At 40.7% G+C, this 23178-nt stretch overlaps 1 protein-coding gene across 7 annotated transcripts in view; it reads left to right on the plus strand.

Annotated features, from left to right (window-relative positions):
- Positions 1-23178, plus strand: part of Samd12 (sterile alpha motif domain containing 12) — a 380057-nt gene that overhangs the window by 27484 nt on the left and 329395 nt on the right. For all 7 annotated transcript variants that reach the window (XM_048358515.1, XM_048358513.1, XM_048358514.1 and 4 more), the window contains exon 2: positions 20245-20423. In XM_048358515.1, the coding sequence (XP_048214472.1) occupies positions 20245-20423 (179 nt within the window). The remainder of the gene's footprint in view (positions 1-20244; positions 20424-23178) is intronic.

Below are 23178 nucleotides of genomic sequence, written 5' to 3' on the forward strand. Positions count from 1 at the left end.
TGAACACCAAAAGGAATATATAGTATAAGTGCTTAGAAAATAACCATTGATTGCGGAATTCACATTTTGTTTGAAATACTGGGTTTCCTGACCAATTTATAATAGGCTATAAAAGAAAGCTGCATTTCTGAACTCCTGTCCTGTGCTGGGGTGCCCAGGTGTGGACACGTTTGGGTTTGATAAAGGCAGGCATGGAAATGAAAAATCCATTCAGCCTTGAAAGACGAGGTTCTGCTTTATGGAAATTCTTCGGGGCAAAGATATGATTCTTTCTATTTGGGATTATTGAGGGGAGCCAACCATAAATTGGCCTGAAACAGACAATAGAAAAGACTATGGGGTATATAACTGCTCAGCTTACGAACACTGAATGTACTCCTGTTAGGATCATAGCATTCTGCATCGTGATTCAAACATACAGTCTGCCGACTGGGTCTTTTTAAGGTCTCCCAGAGATCTTCCCATCTGTTCCCTTCTGCTGACTGGGTCTTTTTATACTTAGAATAGAGCACTATTCCCCAAGGGGACACCACAGCTGTTTCTTTCCATTCTCACTAGATTTCTTCTCTCTTGGCTTCTATTCACTAATTCATCACTGGAGTAGAACTCAAAACAGGAGTATACTAACACTAAACTGGCCTATTTGGAAGAGCTGGCTGTTGCCCAAAGGGGTTTGGCCATTGGAATGGCCATTTTGTTCCATGATGTTATTGATGCCCTTCATTTTAGCATCTATGCATCCATCCAGGCTTCCATTCTTGGAAGGGGTCACTGGGGTGAGGATTCACTGACAGAAGGAAAAAGAAAACAAGAATTCATTAGTTCTAAGGTTTGTTTCTCTTTGACAAGAAGGAGGTACTACCTTTAAAGATAATTGTCCATTGAAATTGAATTCATGATAATAAGGTCATTCCATGTTGACTTATTTATCAGTACATGGGGAAAGAAAAGGAAGTTGTTTTAGGAAATAGAGCTATTTTCTAATTAGAAATATGGTGTCTGGGAATATTTAAGCCAATACCACTAGGTGTTCATTCACTAGGCATGGAAAAAAAGATAATTTACCCAGTTATATAGCTATAGCATATACTTAGACCATAGCTATAGTTTGTAAAATACAAAAATTTTAAACCCAATTTAATATGTGCTTCTAATCTCTTACAGAGATATGAAAATTTTACAAATTAAGCAAATATGAAACAAGCTATTTCTCTACCTTTTAAGCCAACCTTTTAAAATAATTACGATTAAATGTTTACTTTATATGCCCTTTGGAAAGCAGAAATAAAAATGTTGCTGATGGATACACCTTCAAAAGAAAGCTGCTATTAGTATGTGGCATATTTTCTTCTAACTTTGTTCTCTCTGTATAGTTTTTGGTTTTGTATGTCAGTCATAGGCATGTTTGTTTGCTTTTAGTGGAATTTTTTGGTCTTCAGTTGGAATTGACTGTGGTTACATTTTGATAAAGCAAGTCTGTGAATTATTCTTTTCTTGTCATGAGGTTGAATAAGCAATGCCATAGTTCTCAACTTGAATAAATTCTCTATGTGCTTTTAACATAAAACACTGTTCAGATTAGAAAGTGAATAGTCCTTAGAGCAAAAGAAGTATGAGAATATGTTTCACAGCCATTAAAAATATCAGATCTAAAAGGAAAAAATGTGAATCACAGAAATAACTTGACATAGTACATAACAAAGACAAAAGTTTAAGTTTCTTGTGATAGGAACCAGTTGGTTCCCCTTCCCCCCTCCCCCTCTTCCCCCTCCTCCTCTCCCTTCCCACCCTCCGCCCCCAGTCCTGGGGCTTGAACTCAAGGCGTGGGCCTTGTCCCTGGGATTCTTTGCTCAAGTTTATCATTCTACCACTTTAGCCACAGCACCACTTCTGGCTTTTTCTGTTTATGTGGTACTGAGGAATCCAACCCAGGGCTTCATGCATGCTAGGTAAGCACTCTCCCACTAAGCCACATTCCCAGCTCAGAAACAGTTTCTTAATTGTCTCAAACAGAAAACTGATATCTAGTATTATCTATTGAGTATGACACATTACATGCCATATGAAATGCAAGCCTCTGGAATCCCGACCCAACTTTGTTAGATCTATCTATGTATGAAGAACCCTTCTTCTGCCTTTACTGTCTGTATGTAGATCTAGCAAGGCTTTATTCAGGGCTCCATCTTCTAGATGATCAAGGTGTCAGCAGGCTTGTCTTCTCCTACATCCTGTTTCCTTGGCTTACAGGTAGCCTTGTTTTCCTATGCATGTACATCCCTGGTATCTCTTCTTTCTTACAAGAACATCTGCCATATTGGATTAGTGAGCCACCCTTTGACCTCATTTAACCTCAATTACCACTTTAAAGACTTTACTTCCAAAATATTTATGATGGAGGGTAGGCATCAACATATATAAATTGGTAGGGGACACAATTGAATCCATAACAAGTACTGATGCTTTGACACTTGGATGATAGCTAGGATTCCATTAACTAGAAAAAAATGTAGGGATATGCTTTCATTGAACACCTTGCATAGAGTTTCAGGCTGTAAAGGGCCCTATTAAGCAGAACTGTCTGAAGCAGCCTTGCAGAGGGAAAACATACCAGACAGAAGAATAGGTGAATATTTATGAAAGAGGAAGAGCACCCCCTCCCCATTGCTGCTCATGCAGTCATTTAGTTGTGTGTGTGTGTGCTTTATAGTTGTCTTTAAGAAGTTGTACAAAGGAAGTGCCATATCACAAAGCAGTTTATGAATACAATGCATCTATCTAGTCATCTTTTACTGGGCGCAGTGCAGGAGCCAGGGACGGTTCAAGATCCTTGTTCTCATGAATTACAGATTTTCTTGGAGGAGTCAGACAATAAGCACACATGTTGTTTAATATCAGAGAATACCAAGTGACATGTAGAGGTCAAAAGAGAATGATAGAGTACTGTTTACATGAGAAATGTCTTAGATTATCTGGGCAATGTCCTCGCTGAGGAATTGATGTGTTAAGTGGGAGTTTGAAAGACCAGGATTCTGCCAAACTGAGACACAAGGTTCATAGCTGATGAACTATCTCTAAGTCTTTTTTTCGTGTCCACTGGCAAAGTGCATGCTTCTATAACCAAGTAAGCTGTGGCTGAGGAGGAGCTGGAGGGGCTCTGAGCACTGAGATGGGAAGACTTCTAGTAACTGAGGTCTAAGATGCACTCGTTGTCGTGTGTGTGTGTGTGTGTGTGTGTGTGTGTGCGCACGCGCACGCACGTTATGCCACTTGAACTCAGGGCCCAGGTGCTCTTCCTGAGCTTTTTCACTCAAGGGTAGCACCCTAGCACCTTGAGCCACAGTGTCAATTCCAGTTTTCTGGTGGTTGGTTAATTAGAGATAAGAGCCTCACAGACTTTCTTGACTGGGCTGGCATTGAACCTCAGATCTCCTCAGATCTTGGTCTCCTGAGTAGCTAGGATTATAGATGTGAGCCATCAGCACCCAGTCAGCACACATTGTCCTCTTCATGAAGAACAAAATCCTATTAGGATCCACTGGATCATGCAGAACTGGTGCCCACCCCCACTTCTAACCTCATCCACTACCAACACCCATGTCCCCTGTGCCCTCTGCCTACTCCTGCTTCTCCATCATTGCTTCACACATGAGAGCCACATGGATGGTTCTTTGCCAAGTAGATTCTAACATGTTCTCAGGAAGGCTTTTCTAGACACTAACCTCTGGGGGCGTTTCCAGTTCCTCAGATTCTACCCCAGCCACATACAAGCTGTCCAATATCCTGTGTACTGGTTCATTTTGTAGCTGCAAAACCATTTCTGATGTTCCCTGCTGAATGGGGTAGGGGTGTGCCTCCTGATAACATGTTGTTGGGCTATGAACTGTGGTTGTATAGGGTCCAGGGCCATGCATGCCCTCCTTACCAAGGGAGCATCAGAGATGGTGATATATAGATTGTCCAGTGAGGAATGCTAGAAGGGAAATGGGGTAAGCCAATCTCCCCTGGAATTTCTGGGGGCGGAAGGGCTGGCGATATACTTCCAAAGACTATGAATCATCTGGTTCCGCGTATTTGTATAACCTTGAGATCCTATATCCATGTACTACCATACGTGACCCTGCTTCTAATCTTGCAATCACGGTCACATGTGCTGCCTCGTGTAACCTTACATGGCCAGACACCACTTTCATCCAGTGGGAGTTGGAAGCGTGTGCTGCCCTAGGGCAGGGCGCTGCTGCTGTGGGCGGTGGATGAAGCAAGGCTGCCCCTGAGAGCCTGTGCATAAAGAAAGCATGGAGAGGAGAATCTGCACAACATCAACAAGTCCTAATATGGATGACACTAGGAAGACTGAAAGCTATCGGCTTCCTCTGGTGTCCGTTGTTAGTGGAATCAGCCACAGGTAGAAAAGCCAGAGTATGGTGTATGGAGACAGGGTGAGAGGTGGGAATCAGCTGCGTCAGGTGGACAGTGCTCTTGGGAGTGGAGGGACACATTGTTTGCTTGAGCAGACTCCGTAGGTGGACTGCTGGTTTGAGGAAACTTACTTCCTTATCTCAGTTTGTTCATCTGTAAAATGGGATCCTGGTATTTCTACTTAGGAGAATTTAAATGTTCTTGGCATGTGTATTCACTACTGCTATGTTATACAAATTATTTTGGAGTCTGAAAAACTCTGAAGGATGCATTTATTGTTCTCATTTAGTCTTCTGGCTATGTGGTTGTGGCTCTGGGCTCTGGTAGCATCAGTTATGCTTTATGTGCCCTATTCTGGCATTTAGGTTAGAAGGTCCCCTGTTTCCTGGGTATCATCACTTCCTCTGCCTGTCATAAATGCACAAGAGACCAAACCAAACTTCATACATCTTGTCTATTTATATCCATTGGCCAAATAAATGCCCAAGGCCAACCTCATTGTATACAAATGATACTCTGTCCCAAGGAATAACGCAGTTATTCCATGGATCCTAATTTGTAAGTAGTTTAGAATAATGCCCAAATAGGTCTTCTTACACTTGAAATAATAACACACTTGCGACAATCCTATTTGGGATTGGGTTAAGGAAGCAAAACATTTAATAAATGAGCATGAAAGTTGCTTAGTGCAAGATTGGAGCATGTTACTAGACTTAAGGGCTGCTTGAAGATATGAGACAGAGTACAGTAAAAGAGAGGCGATTTCTTCCTCTTGGCTTTTAATACCAGTTACAACAGCAGCCAAGGAAGCAAGTGGTTGGATTGATAGACTTTGATCTGGGCCTTGTGTTCTTGATTTCTTCCCCCTCCTCCCTAATGTTAAGGAGAGACTTAAGTAGTAACAGTTGGTGTTTACAATGTTTTAATCGCCATCATATTGAGAAGTGACTGGAAGCATCTTTAGAAATACTTTACACCACCATAAAATGAATTGCTAGTCTTTCAGAGTGGATTCTTTGGAATTTTGCTATTTGTTTTTGTATGCCAGCCAAGAAGATACAGACCAATGATGAAACTGGTAGAATATTTTAGAAGCATCATCTGATTTAAAAAGCTAAGTAGGAATATAAATCCTTTTTAAGTGCACACTCATGCTCTGCTGTTTGCTTGTGATTTTGCTTCTCTAGTTATCTCCCAGAGCAGTGTGTTTGCATATAAGCAACCCACAGGAAGCAGGCTCACCAGTACTAAGCTGCTGGACTCATGGAATGACTCTGAGTGCTCTGGGTTATTCGTTAGCTGTCGTTGTTTAGCTTCTACCTGGGTCCAGGACTTAAAGAGACACAGGTAATAATATTGGTGAACAACAAAATCATTACTTATAGAATTGAATTTTGTGGTAGTGAATTAAAGTGATAACACATTGCCCTTAATATTGTGGATAGTGCTGTGAGTGTTCACAATGAGGAATATAGGCATGGGACAGGGCCAGAGACTTTTGTTGCTGAATATAGTGATGCTAGGGCTCCAACTCACGGCCTTGTTCATGCTAAGCCCACACACAGGCTTTCCCACTGAGCTACACCCTCAGCCCCCAGGCAGGACATTTTTAACAGACTACATCTTGAAGGATGCTCATTTATCAACACATTGAACATGAATACTGTTACTGTGTGTTTATTCATCCATATTACTGAAACAACATGAGCTAAGTTTCTGCTGGCTACAAACATTTATCTCCATAATTACTTAAAGAAAATGATCCCCAACTTGTGCTAATATCTCAAAGTCCATGACATCTAGGCTGTCCTTTAGTCTCATCTCCATGATTTCCTTCCTCCCTCCCTCCTTGCCTCCCTCTCCCCTCCCTTTCTTCCTCCCCTCCCTCCCTCCTCCTTTCCTTCCTTTCTTCTTCTCTTTCTTTCCCACAATTAATACCAAAAACATAATATCTAAATAAAGAACAGGGCTTTTGCTGAAACCATTTGGTCAATGGAACACTCACAATGTGGTCTGGCTTCTCATTTTGTTGTAGACCAATGAAAGCTTCATTCTGTGTTTCTCTCCTCTCTGGATAGACATTTGGGAGCCACTGTTTTAGTAGACTGTGAGCTGTACCAGACCTGATTTATCTCACAATCCCAATTTATCTGTATCCCCCTCGGAGAAAATCTTAGGTCTATAAAAGCTTGTAACAGGAAAATAACTGTGATTTGTGACACAGAAGCAACTAGGTTGGGGAATAGATTATTCAAAGACCTGACAGTTGTCTAAAATAACTAAACAGGGAGTCACTTGCTTTTACAAAACCCTGTTTGAAATGTGTATGAAAGAGCATTAGACAGGTTACACAGCCTGTTCAATTCTCAGAGGGCTAAAATTTTATATAAAGTCCCTAATAATGGCATGATGGTTATTTTTTTCCCTACAGCATGGATATGATTTAATGATTAGATCATTTCAGACAATTAAACAACTCTAGAAAAAATACTCTGTAAAAGGTAATTTCTGACCTCCAGTTTTGGTTTTCTCAGTTGTTTTCGACATCTTTATAATAGACCAAAATCATTTTAACACAGGAGAAAGACAGATGACCTTCAAGCTTTTGCTATCTAGAACTTTCTCTGATGATGGAATTTGCGCTGTCCACTTATGGTAGCCAAGAGCACACAGGACTACTTAAATGTGGCCTGTACAACTGAGGGACCAAAATTTAATTTTATTTAAAAATAGTTAAGACAGTTGTTAACTGTTGTGAAACAATTCCAACTCCAATTTTCTTTTTCCTTTGCCATTTTCATGGTGGTGAACATCTGGAAGTCTTTTCTTCCATTTAACATTTACTTTAGAGATGGAGATGGAAACTCTTTCATGTATGTTAATTCTGTGCCACTTGCTTTTTTCTTCCTGAAAGACCAGATTGTAACACATAAAGATGTTCTAAATGATTACAGCTACCTTTGTCTCATTAACTTAGCTTTCTAGAGAATGCAGTCCGCTTGTTAGTAGAAACTGTAAAACAGGTGCAAACTACTTATTTTATCTTCATTTGAAACCTCATTTAGCAATTCCTACCAAAGTTGTTTATATATTTGAAAAGCTCTTCTTTTTTAATTCTTCATGTTTCTCAATTGAATTTCACTTTACTTTGTCCTTTTCATTTAGGATTGTACTTTTCAAGTCCATACTAAGCTTTATCTTTTAATAGTGCATGGTTAACATTTTATTAAGTATCTGTGAAATTCTTAGTGTCCAGTTCTCCTTCATGGTAGGAAGAAAGCAATAGGGTAAAGGTAAATGTTTAATGAATATATGGAATGTCTTCTGTTTTTAAAAATCTTATTTGTACATTATTTAATAGTGTATGTTAATTATACAAAGGGGTTGTGTTAGAGTATTCACAAATACATATATTGTACATCCATCATATTAACTCTCTATATTGCTTTCCCTTTTCCCTGTCCCTCTCCCACTTTACAGTAGATTTCAGTGGGATACCTTGTACATCTTCATATATAAATTCAAACTATTTCAATATTGTCCACCTTCCATCATTATCTTCCTCTTCCCTACCATATATGATCCCCTAATTACAGTCATGTTTTCATGTGTGTCTGTGTGTATATGTGCTTGTGTGTGTGTGTGTGAGAGAGAGAGAGAGAGAGAGAATGGGGAGAGAGGGAGTTGTTTAATATGTATTTTATTTATCAACACATTAGCATTATAAGGATCAAAAGTAAGGTAATATTGCTATTGCCATTTTGCAAAAGACAGGTGATATAACTTGCCTGTGTTTAAGTGTTTGCATATATGTATGTATATACATACATATATACTATATAGTTTCTGTACACACACACACACATACACACACACACACACATAGTCAAGAAATAAATTTTGGACTTAAAGCAGGTATGTTTTAAATGGAGAAGAGTGATATGAATGAAAACTAACCAGAAGTCATTTGTAAACCTATAAAGTATGCCTATGATCTGTGTTTTTTACAGCTTTGAAATTTATATGATAAGCAGCAAATGTATTGTTCAGTTCCTTCTATTATATTTAGGTAATTTTGTATAACTCAAAGCAAAAAGTAGACTGTTGGGGACCATTTTGGTCTTGGTGGAAGAAGGGCACCAAGAGCGAGACGCTGCCCTTCCCCCAGCCCTGGGACAATGGGAGGGAGCCGCTCCCACCTTCCGGCCTCAACCGGAAGAGAAGCCCCCCCACCCCTTGGGGAGCGAGCGCGTGTGTGCCACCATGATGGTTGCCCGGCCCTGAAAGGAAGTTCCAGGATCACTTGAGTGACAGCACAGTCAGCCAATCAGTCAGTCACCCCAAGTCCTTCCCCTTCCGCCTTTGTCATTGTAATAAATTTCTCTGTCCCGCCCTCTGGGGGCTTAGACGCACCCCACCATAGCAGTGTGTCCCTGATGCCTTCTTTTCCGCCCCCGCTTCTGGTAACATGTGAGGGGACTGGGGGGAGGGGAGGCTTCAGCAACCTTTCCTCAACTTAGCGCAAGTCCATGAGAGTACGCCTTTGGCCTTCTGCCGGCAGAAGGCAAGGCCGAGTGCTCTTTCATAGATTTTAGGGTTCAAGCAGGGTTCTCCCTGGGAGATCGGGGAGAAAGGGATCATTCAGATCCCAACAGTAGACCATTTCTATTCCCAAAGCAGTGCTCTCTACTTTTTCCCATTATATCTCTTCCCTATCCCCTTTGGTTCTGGGGTTCGAACTCAGGGCCTTGGATTTCCTAGACAAGTGCCCTACCTCTTGAGTCATGTCAGAAGCCTTTTCTGCTTTAAGTTACTTTCCAGATAGGGTCTGGTGATGTTTGTTTTCTGACTGTGATCTTCCTGCAGCCTCCCACATAGCTGGGATTACAGATGTAAACCGCCATGCTTAACTTGTTTGTTGAAATGCCATCTTGCTAACTTTTTTCCCATACCAGCCTTAAACCACAATATTGCTGAACTCTGCTTTTTAAGCAGCTGGGATTGCAGTAAACCTTGTTTCTTCCATTTTGCTATTGAACCCATCCACTAAGAGTTTTATTTTGGTTATTATATTTTTCAGTTCTAATACTTCCTTTTGTTGTTCTTGTCTTTTCTTTTCTAGTACTTTGTATTTCTTAGCATAATCCTTCAACTTTTTTCTATCTATGTCAAATATAATTGCTCATTGAAGCATTTTTAGAATAGCTTCTTTAAAATCTTTGTCAGATAATTTAACATCATCTGATGTTGACATCTATTGATTATCTTTTTCTTTCAGTTTGTGAATCTTCTGGCTCTTGGTTATGGTTGATTTTTTATTGAAACTTTGATATTTTCATGTTATTAGACTCTGGAGTTTATGTAAATCTTTTTTTACAAGATTTTTTTGTAACATTCTTGCCAACGATAAGATGTGTTAACACTAGGCTGCTATCAGATAGAATGAGAAATCTAAGATCTCAGCATGATCTCAGTTGCTGTCTGAGAGGTAGTCTCTTCATTGTGGCTTGGTGCTCATGGAAGTTCTCTCTCATCAAGCTTCCTTCTAACACCACAAGGGGATAGAGAGCTTACTTCTTCTGGCCTCTTAGGGGAGATATTCTACCCTGCCCTATCTTCATGCACATGTGTGAGGTGAGGAGGTAGCGTAGTTTGCAATTGCCAGTCATAAATTAGTCTCTGCTTGGTTTCTCATGGCACTGTATTGTTGGATACAGTAGTGGTACCTTCCTACAACAAGTCTCTCAGGCTGGGTAGTCTTTGTTAGTATGGATGATAGGTCACATTGTGTGTTTGTGTGTGTAGTATTTCAGAAGAGCAGTCACTATCTAAAAGTTTTCCATCTTTCTAGCCTGTCCCTTTCCTGGTCATTGACTAGAGAGGGCAAGTGATTTTGAGTGTTTGTGTGTTTGTTTTTGCCTGGCCTTTTTTTTTTTTTTCTAAGCACCGGCTATTTTAAGTCAAAAGGATGATCAAGGACTTCATACCTTTAGCATTCATCCAGTTGTAAGGTCTTTAAGGGGTTCTGACTTCCCTTTACAATTTGGTCTTTTTATATTTATTTTAGTTATGGTGTCCATTACTTGTGCTTTTAATTAGGTGAGATGAATTGAGAAAAAGATCAGTAGATCATATGTATCATTTAATAAAAAGTTGGTTATAGAAAAATAGATACATACACATACATACATACTTACATATATATGTACATACAGCTATGTTTGGTCATGGGTTTGCAATATGAAATGTATTTCTTACATTCTCAGGTTAAACTTATTTTATTTTATTGTTTGCCAGTCCTGGGGCTTGAACTCAGGGCCTGGGCACTGTCTCTGAGCTTCGTTTTTGCTCAAGGCTAGCACTTTGCCACTTGAGCCACAGCACCACTTCTGGCTTTTTCTATTTATATGGTACTGAGGAATCCAACCCAGGACTGCATGCATGCTAGGCAAGGACTATACCACTAAGCTACATTCCCATTCCTACACGTATTTTAAAGTCACCAATATGACATCACTCTCACAATGTGATACCTGAATTTCTTGCCTAAAGCTTCACAAAATCTGAGTACATCTCCCTATGTCCTCTTCATGAATATGAACAGTTCCTGTGTGTGCACTGTGGAGATTGTCCAAAGCCTTTCCCCACACTAATGGTACTGAAACACGTAAGCTTAAGCATTGTCTTACTATCTACTATATTTACATTGTCTAGTATAGCTATCATAGGATGTGTGAATATTTGATGTGGTGATTATAGTTAAGTAGTCTTTGGGGAATGAGATTCCCTTGTAACAAACTGTTTTACAAAGATGAAATTGTCTTTGTAGACAAGCAAGCCAGAGTGAGTATGTATCATGCAGCCTAGGGCAAACAATGTCCTTTACACAGCAGCACGTGGTCTGAACATCTGGCTAGATGAACAGTCATCTGTACCCAGCTTCAGTGGCCACATCACTGTTGTAAGGACTCCTATTAGGCAACTTGTGGGGACAGTTGGCTATGTTTTGTGGATCTAGTACCTCCATCGTGTTATTTCTTCTCCTCTCTTTTTAGAAATGGAATGTATTCCAGTTCCCTTGCTTCTTCTTGCCTAGAATAGGGGAATCAGCTATTTATTACTGGTTACTTAAGACTTTTGGGGAAGAAAAGCTCACCATTGTAATGATGCTGAATTGCTTTGTCTACAAATTTGTCTTCTAACCCTGTTGTTTTTGATAGAGCTAAAAAAATAGTTCTACCTATATTTTAAAATTTGGAACTTTATCATGTATATAGAAAAATCCATTTAGCTGACCGAGACGTTTGAAAGTCATGTTCTACCTCCTCATAGCTTCACCCAAATGACAAAATTAAACACAATTGCACTTATTTAAATTGCCAGGGCTTGGAGAAATGTAGGATACCTAAGATGAGAGTCTTGCAAAGCCCCATAGGCTCCTCCTTGTGCTGTTCAAGAAGAGGAGATGAATTGTGTATCTCAGGACAAGGTGGTACTGAGCCCAACTTCAGTGAATGTTTTCTGTAAAGGACCAGATACCAAACAGTTCAGCCTTTGCTGCTTCACCACTTGGTCACAAAATCCACACAGACCAAAGGCCAACCAGGTCTGCTCTCTGCAGCAGCCACAGCAGTTTCTGAGACGTGGAGGGGGAAGACCAATGCTATCCCAAGGCAACCTTGTGGCCACCAAACATAACTCTGATGCATTTAATCTGGAGTAACTGTTATGATAGAACTGTTATGAACCCAACTCTAATCTTGGGAGGGGGTGGGGCAGAGCCAGAGCAGGAGCACTCTGGGCCTGTCAATCTTTACAGGACTCCTAGATTCCCTGAGCACTTTTCCATGAACGAGAGAGAGAATAAGGAATCAGTGAAACCAGGGAGTTTGGGAGCAGACTGGAGGCAGCTTCACGAACCGCCACAGTCCACACAGCTAGCACACATGTTAACCTGTATCCTAAAGATATTAATTAAATATTAATCCTAAAGAGTTTGAGAGCACAGGAGAGAAAAATGGAAAAGCAAAATCTTGGTCTATACCAAAGAATTGTCAGGACCAGATGTACATTTGACTTTTAGCATAGATAGACATAAAAAACAACACACTGATTTTACATCATTATATACCACATGCTGCATATTTGAACCTTTTGGAGTTTTTGTTAGACACATTTGCTTGCACCCAAACATGATTGTTACGCCAAGTCGCGAAACAACCACCAAGAAGGCCACCGAGACTCAGATGTTCCGAAATGCAAAAGCAAGGCAAGGCTTTATTCAAGCGAGCTGCAACTCGGGCCTTGTCCTACCCACCGACACAGTGGAGATTAGGAGGAAGCCTCGAGCTGCGATTACACAGGGCTTATAAAGGCAAAAAACAAAGTTACAACTATCAGGTGTTCAAGCAAGCAAGACTAGGACACAGGTACAAATCTGATTGGCTCAGGGCTCGAGGCATTGTGGGGGCAGTTAGAGTTAAGCATTCCCAGTGGTTAGAGATCTTGACCGACTGGGCCCTAATAAGCTTGTCCTGGGTTTGCTCACAGGGCCTGCTTATCTCAGGTTCACGTGGTAAAGTGGGGTTCGCGTGGTAAAGTGGGGCCTGACTTCAAAGTCTGGCACTTCACTACCCACTGACACAGCGGAGGTTAGGAGGAAGCCCCGAGCTGGGATTGCACAGGGATTATAAAGCCAAAAAACAAAGTTACAGCCATCAGGTGTTCAAGTAAGACAAAAAACAAAGTTATAGCAATCAGGTGTTCAAGCAAGCAAGATTAGGACACGGGTACAAAGCTGATTGGCTCAGGGCTCGAGGCATTCTGGGGGTGGTTAGAGTTAAGCATTCCCAGCGGTTAGAATTCTTGACCAGCTGGGCCCTAATAAGCTTGTCCTGGGTTTGCTCACAGGGCCTGCTTATCTCAGGTTCGCGTGGTAAAGTGGGGTCTGACTTCAAAGTTTGGCTCTTCAATGATCAGTTTGGGTTTAGAACCTGTTTTTTTGTGGGTTTTTTTTTGTTTTGTTTTTTTAATCTTTTGGCTTGGAGTCTGCCTCCTGGCTCTTTACTGTGACCCCACCCACAGGCTGCAAGGATCCGTTTAACATAAAACTTAAGCAAATTAAAATAGTTAAAAAGGCAAGTGATCTTTAAACCATGATGCTAGTTTTTACATGCTTTACCCACAAACAGACAGACAGACACACATACAGACAGTTGTGCACAAGCTTTGGGCATAATTAGAAAAAAATTTTCTTTTTCTGAATTGGCCATGTAAATCTCCTGGAATTCCAGTGGCAAAATGATATTCTTTTGCCAAATTTTAGAACCACATGGTCTGTTAGAAAACAAAACTTTTAGCAGGCTCACCGCAAGACACCTTCATTGTAAGGCCACTGCTCAGGTGGGGGGCAGGGTTATCGGGAGCCTCCAAGCCCCTGCCCACCCTTGAGGAATTTCGCAGGCCCAAAACCTGGGGCTCTACCTCCAACCAATGTTTAGGATTTAGCCAAACAAGCAGAATTTAACCCAATCTCCAACTTAGCAAACATCAACAAGAACCGAAAGCCTTTTTTGTCTCTTTCAAAGCAGATTAGCCAACAACAGATGTTAATAAGCCTTTTTCTCCTGGGCAGCCAGGGGGCTGTCTCCCCCCCCCCCCCCATCCAAGACATTTTTCAGCAAATGCTTCCCAGGCTCTTTTAAGCCGCCTCAGAAGCAATCCTCTCCCTCTGCAAAACATGGTGGGAAGCCCTCGCCTCTGGTGGAGGAGGGGTGGCGAGGCGGCGGCAAGTGTCCTGGGGCCAAGACGCTTGGCCCAGGATCCGGGGGATGAGACCAAGGCAGGTGTAAGGCCCCTTCTGAATGAGGCTTTGCACCCCTCTCCTCCTGGGCAGCGGAGGGTTGCCCCGCTCCCAAGCAGCCAGGCTGCAAAGGCCGCCAGCCGCCAGCCAGAGTGCTGCGTGTTTCAGCCCTTCCCAGACCCTCCTGGTCTGGGAGTCCGAGACCCCCAAACCTGTGTTTTGTAGCATGAAGCTCAGTGCTTTGAGCACTGGGTCGTCATGCTGAGTTTGTGCCTGCCCCATCTTTTTGGGGTGCCCTCACCTCAGAATCCAATTGGCCTGGCCCGCCGACAGTTTCACCTCGCCGTGTGCTTTGAGCCCCATGTTTAGGCACCAAAAATGTCAGGGGGTTTTAGCCTCCCGGGCTTTCCTGTCCTGCAGGAGAGACGGGAAAACACGCCCCACCCGGGCAGACCAGGAAGAGGAAAGGGCCGATGAACTGCCACCCCAGCCCCCCTTTTGTCGGAGGACACACAGACAGTCCCGGAGCCAGTCAGTGCTAACACTCATTTAATGGCAGCAATGAGCTGTTCCACGGCCCTCAGGACCGCCTCTGGGTTCATCACTCACAGCCATCTTGGCACACACGCAGTCTGAGGCGGGCAGCAGGGCTAGCAGCCACGCGGCCCCAGGGTTTGAGAAGAGGCAGGCCTATTAGGACCGCCTCCTGAAGCTGCAAGCCAGTGCCCCACATACCTGAGACTTTGGGAAGCCAGGGTTTTGTTTTCCATCTGCATATGTTTTGACTACTCCCTTGTAAGTGGAATCATATATCTGAGTTTTGTGCATGGCTGATTTTACTTAACATGTTTTCAATGTTCATTCATTTTTTTGTGTCTATCATTGTATCCTATTTTGTTTGATCCATTTTTCCATCCATAGGCATTTGGGTTGTTTCTACTTCCTGATTTTTTTCTACCCCTTCTCCATCAAATCAGTCTGTCCTGCTTCCTTCACACCTATTTATGCCAGTCCTCCATGAAAGATCCATTCTGTCTCAGCTTTACTTCCTTCTCTATGGGAAAACTGCCACACACTTCTCTCATGTGTGAGCTTAGACCTCTGTGTCAGAAAGCCTTGTGGGATTTTTTTTTCTGGCTACTGTGCTGTCACATGCACACTGTCCTCTAGATGCTTCGTCTCTTCAGAAAGTACTACTACGTTATCTATCTGTGCCCAAGCACAGTATAAGTTCCTGCCTGGCCGGCACCAGCATGTCAGTCATAACCATAATTTTCCCTCTTGGGTCTACTCTAGCACATACACGCCCTTTAGAAATATTTAACGAACTAAAGAATGAACCCAAGAACTTTATTTATGTAATCTTGCCTTAAATCAGAAGGAAAAATTTTTTTTTCCCTACAAGTAAATACCGGGTGCACAAAATGTATGCTAACTATAAACAAGAGATATTTGACTTTCTTTTCACGTAGCTTGATTCCTCACACAAATATTTTTATCCTCCATAGCTGTTCCCTCTTTGACTGCAAACTCAGTAGTTGATTTAGGCTTTTGTGCTTGGACTTATTTATTTCAAATGATTTCTGACAGGTTTGTGCTTTTGTTTTCCCTGAAATTTCATGGCCTTAATATTTGCAAACCAGGCTCTTTTCCAGTGCCTCCTTATACGTGACCTTTGTCTCTTTGCTTATCTTGTAAATGGTATACATGCTTTGCTTTCTTTACTTTGTCCCCATCCTTCCCACTTTCTTGTCTTCACCAAAGTTATTTACTCAATTTTCTGGGCTTGGCAGCTTTTAGAGCAGCTTCAAGACCCTCTTCCTGTGTCACTGCTTTTCCCAGTCATTCCTGTGCCTAATGGATTTCTGGTTATTGAGTTGACATTGAGGGTGGCCTAAGGTCTTTACCTTGCATGCTTCTACTCTTTATTATGCTTATGTGAACATCGCTAACACTAAATTCTTCAAAAGGATGTATGGAAATTTCACCTAGACTTTATAAACACTGTTCTAAAGAAAAATGTAGCAGGGAAATTTGTTTTCACTGAAGACGCATGAATACTCTTAGTTCTGTTTTGAAATGCCATTTTGAAGGCACCATCATTTTTTCATGTGCAAAAATACACTTTCCCCCGTGTTGGAAGCCAGTGGCCCTGCTGATAGCAATGTGGAAGAACGCACAGGTAGAGGAGAGCTTGTTTTGTGGAGAGGGAACATGGTGAGAGCAGGTGAAAGAAGTATGAGAATCTCCTTTTGTGAGAGGAAATAGAAAATAGGAGGGGTTGGAAGCTGGCTACCATATTAGCTACCATACCTGCTACTACACCAATAGTTATTGGTATCCCTAGGTATTTCAAGGTAGAAAGCTGCAGGGGATAGATAATGCTACAGAGAAAGATAAAAGCTATCTCTTTTTTTCTCTCTCAAATGGATTTTCAAACTCCCAACAGAAGCACACCTTTTTAGTGTAATCATACTTTGTGTATTTAATTGATGGTAAGTAGGAGAGTCTTTGGAGATGGGGAATTAATATTAACCGTAAGTAGACTCATGCTCTCACAGATTATGACTACTAAGTTCTCTTTCTGTCGATGCCTAGTTTGGGCACTGTTGTTGGTTTCCCAACAGGCATGCAGTTTGAATAATCAACCTTAGTTGAAGGTCAAGTTTTAAGGTAATCCTTTCTTCACATCCAGGGTTCAGTAATGGTCATGTGATTCACTCCTGGCCAATGAGAAAGGGGGAACATTTGGAGGAAGTTTGGGACCAAGAGATGGTGGTCAAGCAAGTTCTCTTGCAGTGTGAAAAAACACATGCTGTCTACCACCACACTACCCTGAATGTGCCCAATCTCGATTGTCTGATAAAACAGATGCTTACAACTCTGGGTGCTGAAAGGGTGCTTAAGCTTAGCCTGAAGATAATGCTCTGGATAGTAGCATGGAGATACAGAAACAAAATCAGAGTTCTTTGGACCACTGAAAAGCCACAAAATCAGCTAAACTTAAAACTTGTACTGAGACTAGACTTTCTGTCATACAAGCTGATACATTTTCTTACTGTTTAATCTCTAACTTAAAATCATGTCATTCGAAATTACCTTTGATCTTTGTCACCTTTTTCAGATACCTGCCTGATCTTTTATGATCCTAACCCCATGACCCCTTGGAATCTCATTTTGCTTATCTGGGAAATGAATATAATTATGTCTCTTAGAATTTTTTTTCGTGAAGCTTTTTTTTGAGATTCAGAAGAAAGCCCAAGGCGAGGCACTGTTGAGTGTTGACACATGTTGCGATAGATGCTGAGTGCTGACTCTATGCACAAGATAGGCTGCTCCTTGGTTTTAGGACTCACAGGAACTGATGGGAGATTCCCACAGATGGGAATGGGAGAAATAGGATTGCATGTATATGAACCTCTGTACAATCAGGTTTTCAAATCATGCATATGCATGGCTTTCTTTTAGATCATATTCATTGGATACTCTCTGTTCCATACACATGGGCTAGCCTGGGAGGCCTCAGGAGCAGAAACAAGGAAAAGGATGAAGAGAAGGCATATTTGAAGAAGACTTGAAGACTTAGACTTGAAGTCATATTTTGAACTTGAAGGGTTTAGGAGAATATCCTAGAAAATGTGCCTACAGTTTTATTAGTGGGGTTATCTATATTCAAGGATGTAGGAAAAATAAAATAAAAGGACTAAGAGCCATTGGGCTTGGTAATCCTAATTTCACTTGTGTCTTTTCTTCTCTTCCCTATAGTAGTGATGACTGTTAAAATAGGTGGTTTGTGTGCCTCCTCCATTAGACTATGGGTTCTGTGAAGGTGCTGCCTGTCTTTGTGTAAATCTGTGTAGCCAGGGATATCCTCTATATCCTCTAGTAAGCACTTTAAAAAATATTGGTTGAAGTAGGGTTCCCTTTTGGCCACATCCCCTCCAACATTTGTCATTGTTAGTTTTCTTGATATAGGACATTCTTACTGGGGTGAGATGGAATCTCAATGTTGTTTTGATTTGCATTTCTTTTATGGCCAGTGATGTAGAGCATTTTTTCATATGACTCTTGGCGATTCTCATTTCCTCATCAGAGAAGTCTCTTTTTAAGTCTTTAGCCCACTTTTTGAGGGGGCTATTGGTTTTTTGCTGTTTTGTTTTGGAAGAAGGTAATTTTTTTAGTTCTGCATATATTTTAGATATGAGGCCTTTGTCCGTTGTGTGGCTGGTAAAGATCTTCTCCCAATCTGTGGGCTTTCTGTTTATCTTGCGATCTATGGCCTTTGCCCTGCAGAAGCTCTGCAGTTTGGTGCAGTCCCATTTGTCCAACTTTTCTTTGATATGTAGCCTTTCTGGGTCATTGTTAAGGAAGTTCTGTCCTGTGCCAAGAAGCTCAAGTGTTTCTCCTCTCCTTCCTTTAGTGTTTTCAGGGTATCATTGTTGGTGGGAATGTAAACTGGTTCAGCCACTCTGGCAAGTGGTATGGAGATTCCTCAGAAGCCCTATGACCCAGCAGCCCCACTTTTGGGTATCTATCCAAAAGACCACAAACAAAATCACACTAAAGCCATCAGCACAGCAATGTTATTCGCAGCACAATTTGTCATAGCTAGAATCTGGAACCAACCCAGATGCCCCTTAGTGGACGAATGGATCAGGAAAATGTGGTACATATACACAATGGAATTTTATGCCTCTATCAGAAAGAATGACATTGCCCCATTTGTAAGGAAATGGAAGGACTTGGAAAAAATTATACTAAGTGAAGTGAGCCAGACCCAAAGAAACATGGACTCTATGGTCTCCCTTATAGGGAGTAATTAGCACAGGTTTAGGCTAGTCACAGCAGAGGATCACAAGAGCCCAATAGCTATACCCTTATGAACACATAAGATGATGCTAAGTGAAATGAACTCCATGTTATGGAAATGATTGTTATATCACTGTTGTAACTACCTTCAATGTGCTATGTGTAACTGTAGCTTCTATTATTGATGATCTTCTTGTATCCCCTTCCTGTGGTTGTACCTATACTAACTCTGTATCTTATCTGAGTATATTGGAAACCATGTATACTGGTATTAGAACTAGGAAATTGAAAGGGAATACCAAAATCGAGAGACACAGAGTGAAAAAAGACAAACAACTACAAAAGCAATACTTGCAAAACTGTTTGGTGTAAATGAACTGAACAACTCATGGGGGGAAAGGGAAAGGGGGAGGGAGGAGGGGGGAATGAGGGACGAGGTAACAAACAGTACAAGAAATCCAATGCCTAACGTATGAAACTGTAACCTCTCTGTACATCAGTTTGATAATAAAAATTTAAAAAAATAAAAAAATATTGGTTGAATGAATACAAGAGTGGCTGTTTGGAGAATAGAGAAGTTTAGGGTGATGGTGGTGGAAATGAGCACTTTCCAGATGAAGGTAGAGGCATACACCAAAGCACAGTGTTAAAATAATTGAATGCATGTTGCAGTAGGAAGTGGGCAGACTGGGCATTCTCACCTGTAATATAGGCCTAGTAAGGTGCTTGAATTTAAGATACTTGAGAACTGGATTTTTCACTTGGTGCCTTTCTGCCTTCCAAGCTCAGAGATTTCCCCACACCTGTTCCATTTCTAAACCCTGAGATGTAGATGCCTTGTTTCTTTTCACTTAGGCCTGTTGAAATGCATTCTGTCATGGACTTTATTGATTTGTGTAGTATTGGGGCTTGAACTCTGGGCCTTGATTACTCTACCACTTAAGCCTTTTTTGCTTTGTTTAAGTGATACTGTTTTTGCTTGGAGTGGCCTCCAACTGCCACACTCCTACTTTTGACCTCTGGTATAGCTAGGATTATAGAATTACATCACCATGTCCTACTTATTGATTGAAATGGGGTCCTGCTAATTTACTGACTCTGGCTGGCTTCATGCTGTGATCTCCTGAGTAGCTTGTATTATATGCGTGCATCCCCATAATCAGTCTGGCACTTTGTTTGCATGATTTCTGAGTTCCATTTTTGTTCCTCTTTCCTAGCTCTCCATTGTGGTTTGAATCCACGGGGTATTGATCACCCTGCCCATGCTGATGGTATTAAACTGCAACTTGATGGTGAAGGTGTGGAATCTCAATCCATTAAAAACAAAAGTTTCCAGAAGGTGCCTGACCAAAAAGGAACCCCGAGGAGACTTCAGGGAGAAGCTGAGACAACTAAGGTAAGTAATAAGCTGTTAACTGGAGAGAATCTAAGGCCACAGCTCTGCTACTTTTGTGGTCCCACCACAAAAACCTGATAGTGTTTCCATTGAGGACTTCTGTGTCCAGTTAAATGAGCACTGCATCCTGAGGACAAGTGATAAATAAGTGACAATACTGACTGTCAAACTCATAGCACTGCTTGTAGAGAAGAGCATCTTGGGCTTTAGGACACTGGGCACCACGTCACTTTGTAAGTCTCAGATTCTCCATCCGTAGAGTGGAAATCATAAAGTCTACCTCTTCTACTAGTTTGAGCTGATCAAAGAATTTGGTACTTGTGGAACATTTTGTAAAAGCCTGGGCATAATAGGCTTTGGGTGATAAATCCTATTAATTAATGGTACCTTATGAAATATAATCTGGCAGATTTCAAGACAATGCTACATTTTCTGTTCCATTGCATGGAGAGGGTTAGTTGTATACCATCTCATTTTCACGGGCAGTAGTTGAATCTCTTCTAATGATCCCAAGACTTCAATTAATGGAGGATAGACATTTTTTCACTTTTGCTGAAGGATACCTGCTTATCAGCCTAAATGGAGATATCATAAAATTGACAACATTTTCATTGTAAAGATTTATGAAAATGTAGGATTTCAAAGGTAGGTGACTCTTTGATGCCTCTTAGAAGGGCTTTCTATAATGGGATTGGCACTTTATGAATTTCTGTCTGAATCCAGCGATAATACTCAATGTTGAAGATGTTCATTTTGGGATTTTTCCCATTGGAAAATGAAGGCATTAATATTCAAATGACATTTGATTTCTCTCTTTGTATATTCCCTGCAAGAGAAGACCTTTCGGCTTATAAACATTGGAAAACCAATGTGAGCACCACAAAAAAATACCTTAAGGGAAAGGTTACTTTGCTTTTCCCTAATAAGGGTCTTCTAGATTAAAATTTGAGGTTTCATTTTTCTTTATCTATAGTTGTGAATAATTGCAGTGATTACTTCCTTTCTTTAGCTTAGATAGCTAACAACTGATGCCATTATTTGTGTTTGCATGTGGTACATGCACACATGTGTATGCACACTGGTGGGAAGTAGGGAGTGGTGATTGAGGGAGAGATTACAGGTGCTTTGCACTAGACATTTTAGCTGAGAACAGCTGAGTCTCCCTGGAAATTGGTTGATGATTCTTGAAGTTTGCCTGTGAGCAGAGTTGGAAGTAAATGAGCCCTTCTATACTGACTAATCTTAAGTAGTCTGAGGAGCCACACAGGCGTCTTGAAAAAAAAACACAGAAAAAAATGTTCTCAGGATCTTCTTTTACTAAGAAGATTAAAATAAAGCTTGCTTGAGTAGGATTAAAAAAATAACACTGAGGTCTAGCATATTAAAAATAAGGGGGGATAAAAGACAACTCTTGATAACTTGTTTGATTTTAGTTTAATGATAAACATTTCCACATTATACTTCTTTTATTCATAAAAATTAGTAATAGAAAAATCTGGATCAATCTACTACGGTTTGATTATTTGTGAATTATTTTAAGTAAGCGATCTTACAGAAAAATCTGAATTTTGGTGTGGTTGCCCATTGTAGTTTCTGTAGTACTGATAACATAATTCATTCATAATAATAGATCTCATTATAAGCCCTTCCTCATGAATAGTATTGAAAACTAGATTTATTTAAGTTTGTGCAAATGGTATATAATAAAATGCCCAAAGGAGCTTGAAAGAAGACTCAGGAGCTTTTCACTTTGATATCATGTTTAGGAGTGAACACACTGGAAATTTTAGGAAAGCTTAGATGAAATATTTGTCTGCTTTATTTTTTTCATGGGGGAATAGAGAATAAAAGTTGTTGTTAGGGAAAACAGTGGATGATTACCGCAGGCTTTGGTGCCTCACAGATACTGAGGTTTCTGTTTCACAGATAATGTGAACTTGTATTATGCATGTGAAAACACATTTACATTTTCTCTTCTCTTACATTTAGAGGGTTAGTTGGGAGTCAACCTCTTTTCTCAGACAGGTAATTGAATCTCTGGTAACTTGACCTACTCTAAACTTATTAAACCTCTGGCCAGAAGAACATGTATTTAAAGCCATTTGGTAATAAAAATAAATTGGTATTGCTTTTCTGGAGGACACTCTGATAGAAAGTATTAAACTTTACATGGATATAATTTTCAGGCCAGTAATTCTCTTTCTAGGAACTTATCCTAAGGAAATAATCAAATGTACAGTGATAGATGCATGGGAGTGGGTACTGTAGCAATGCTTATAAGAGAAAAACCTTGAAAATGGCTTACCTATCCATCCGCAGGACACAGGCTAAAGAAATAGTGTATGTTCCTGCAATAAAACTTGTATTATTCATTTCATGTGGGAAAATGCATGAGAAAATATTTTTAAGTAGGAAGAGATGCAAAAGGATAGAATACTACAGTGTGTGTATGTGTGTGTTTGTGTGTGTGTGTGTTATAATGGTCTCATTTATGTAAAAATACGTTCTGTACATTACCATCAGTCAGTGAAAATTTTCTCCATATTTTGGAACATAGTTTATATTTGCAGTTTAGATTATGTGGGACACTTTGACTTTCTATACTTCTGTTTTGTTTGAATTTTTAATAACACTTTTTTTTGTATTTTGTTTTTGGTTTTGTTGTTGTTTTGCTAGTCCTGGGGCTTGGACTCAGAGCCTGACCACTGTCCCTGGCTTCTTTTCACTCCAGGCTAGTACTGTATCACTTGAGCCA

This window comes from Perognathus longimembris, chromosome 12, assembly GCF_023159225.1.
Source record: "Perognathus longimembris pacificus isolate PPM17 chromosome 12, ASM2315922v1, whole genome shotgun sequence".
Taxonomy (NCBI): domain Eukaryota; kingdom Metazoa; phylum Chordata; class Mammalia; order Rodentia; family Heteromyidae; genus Perognathus; species Perognathus longimembris.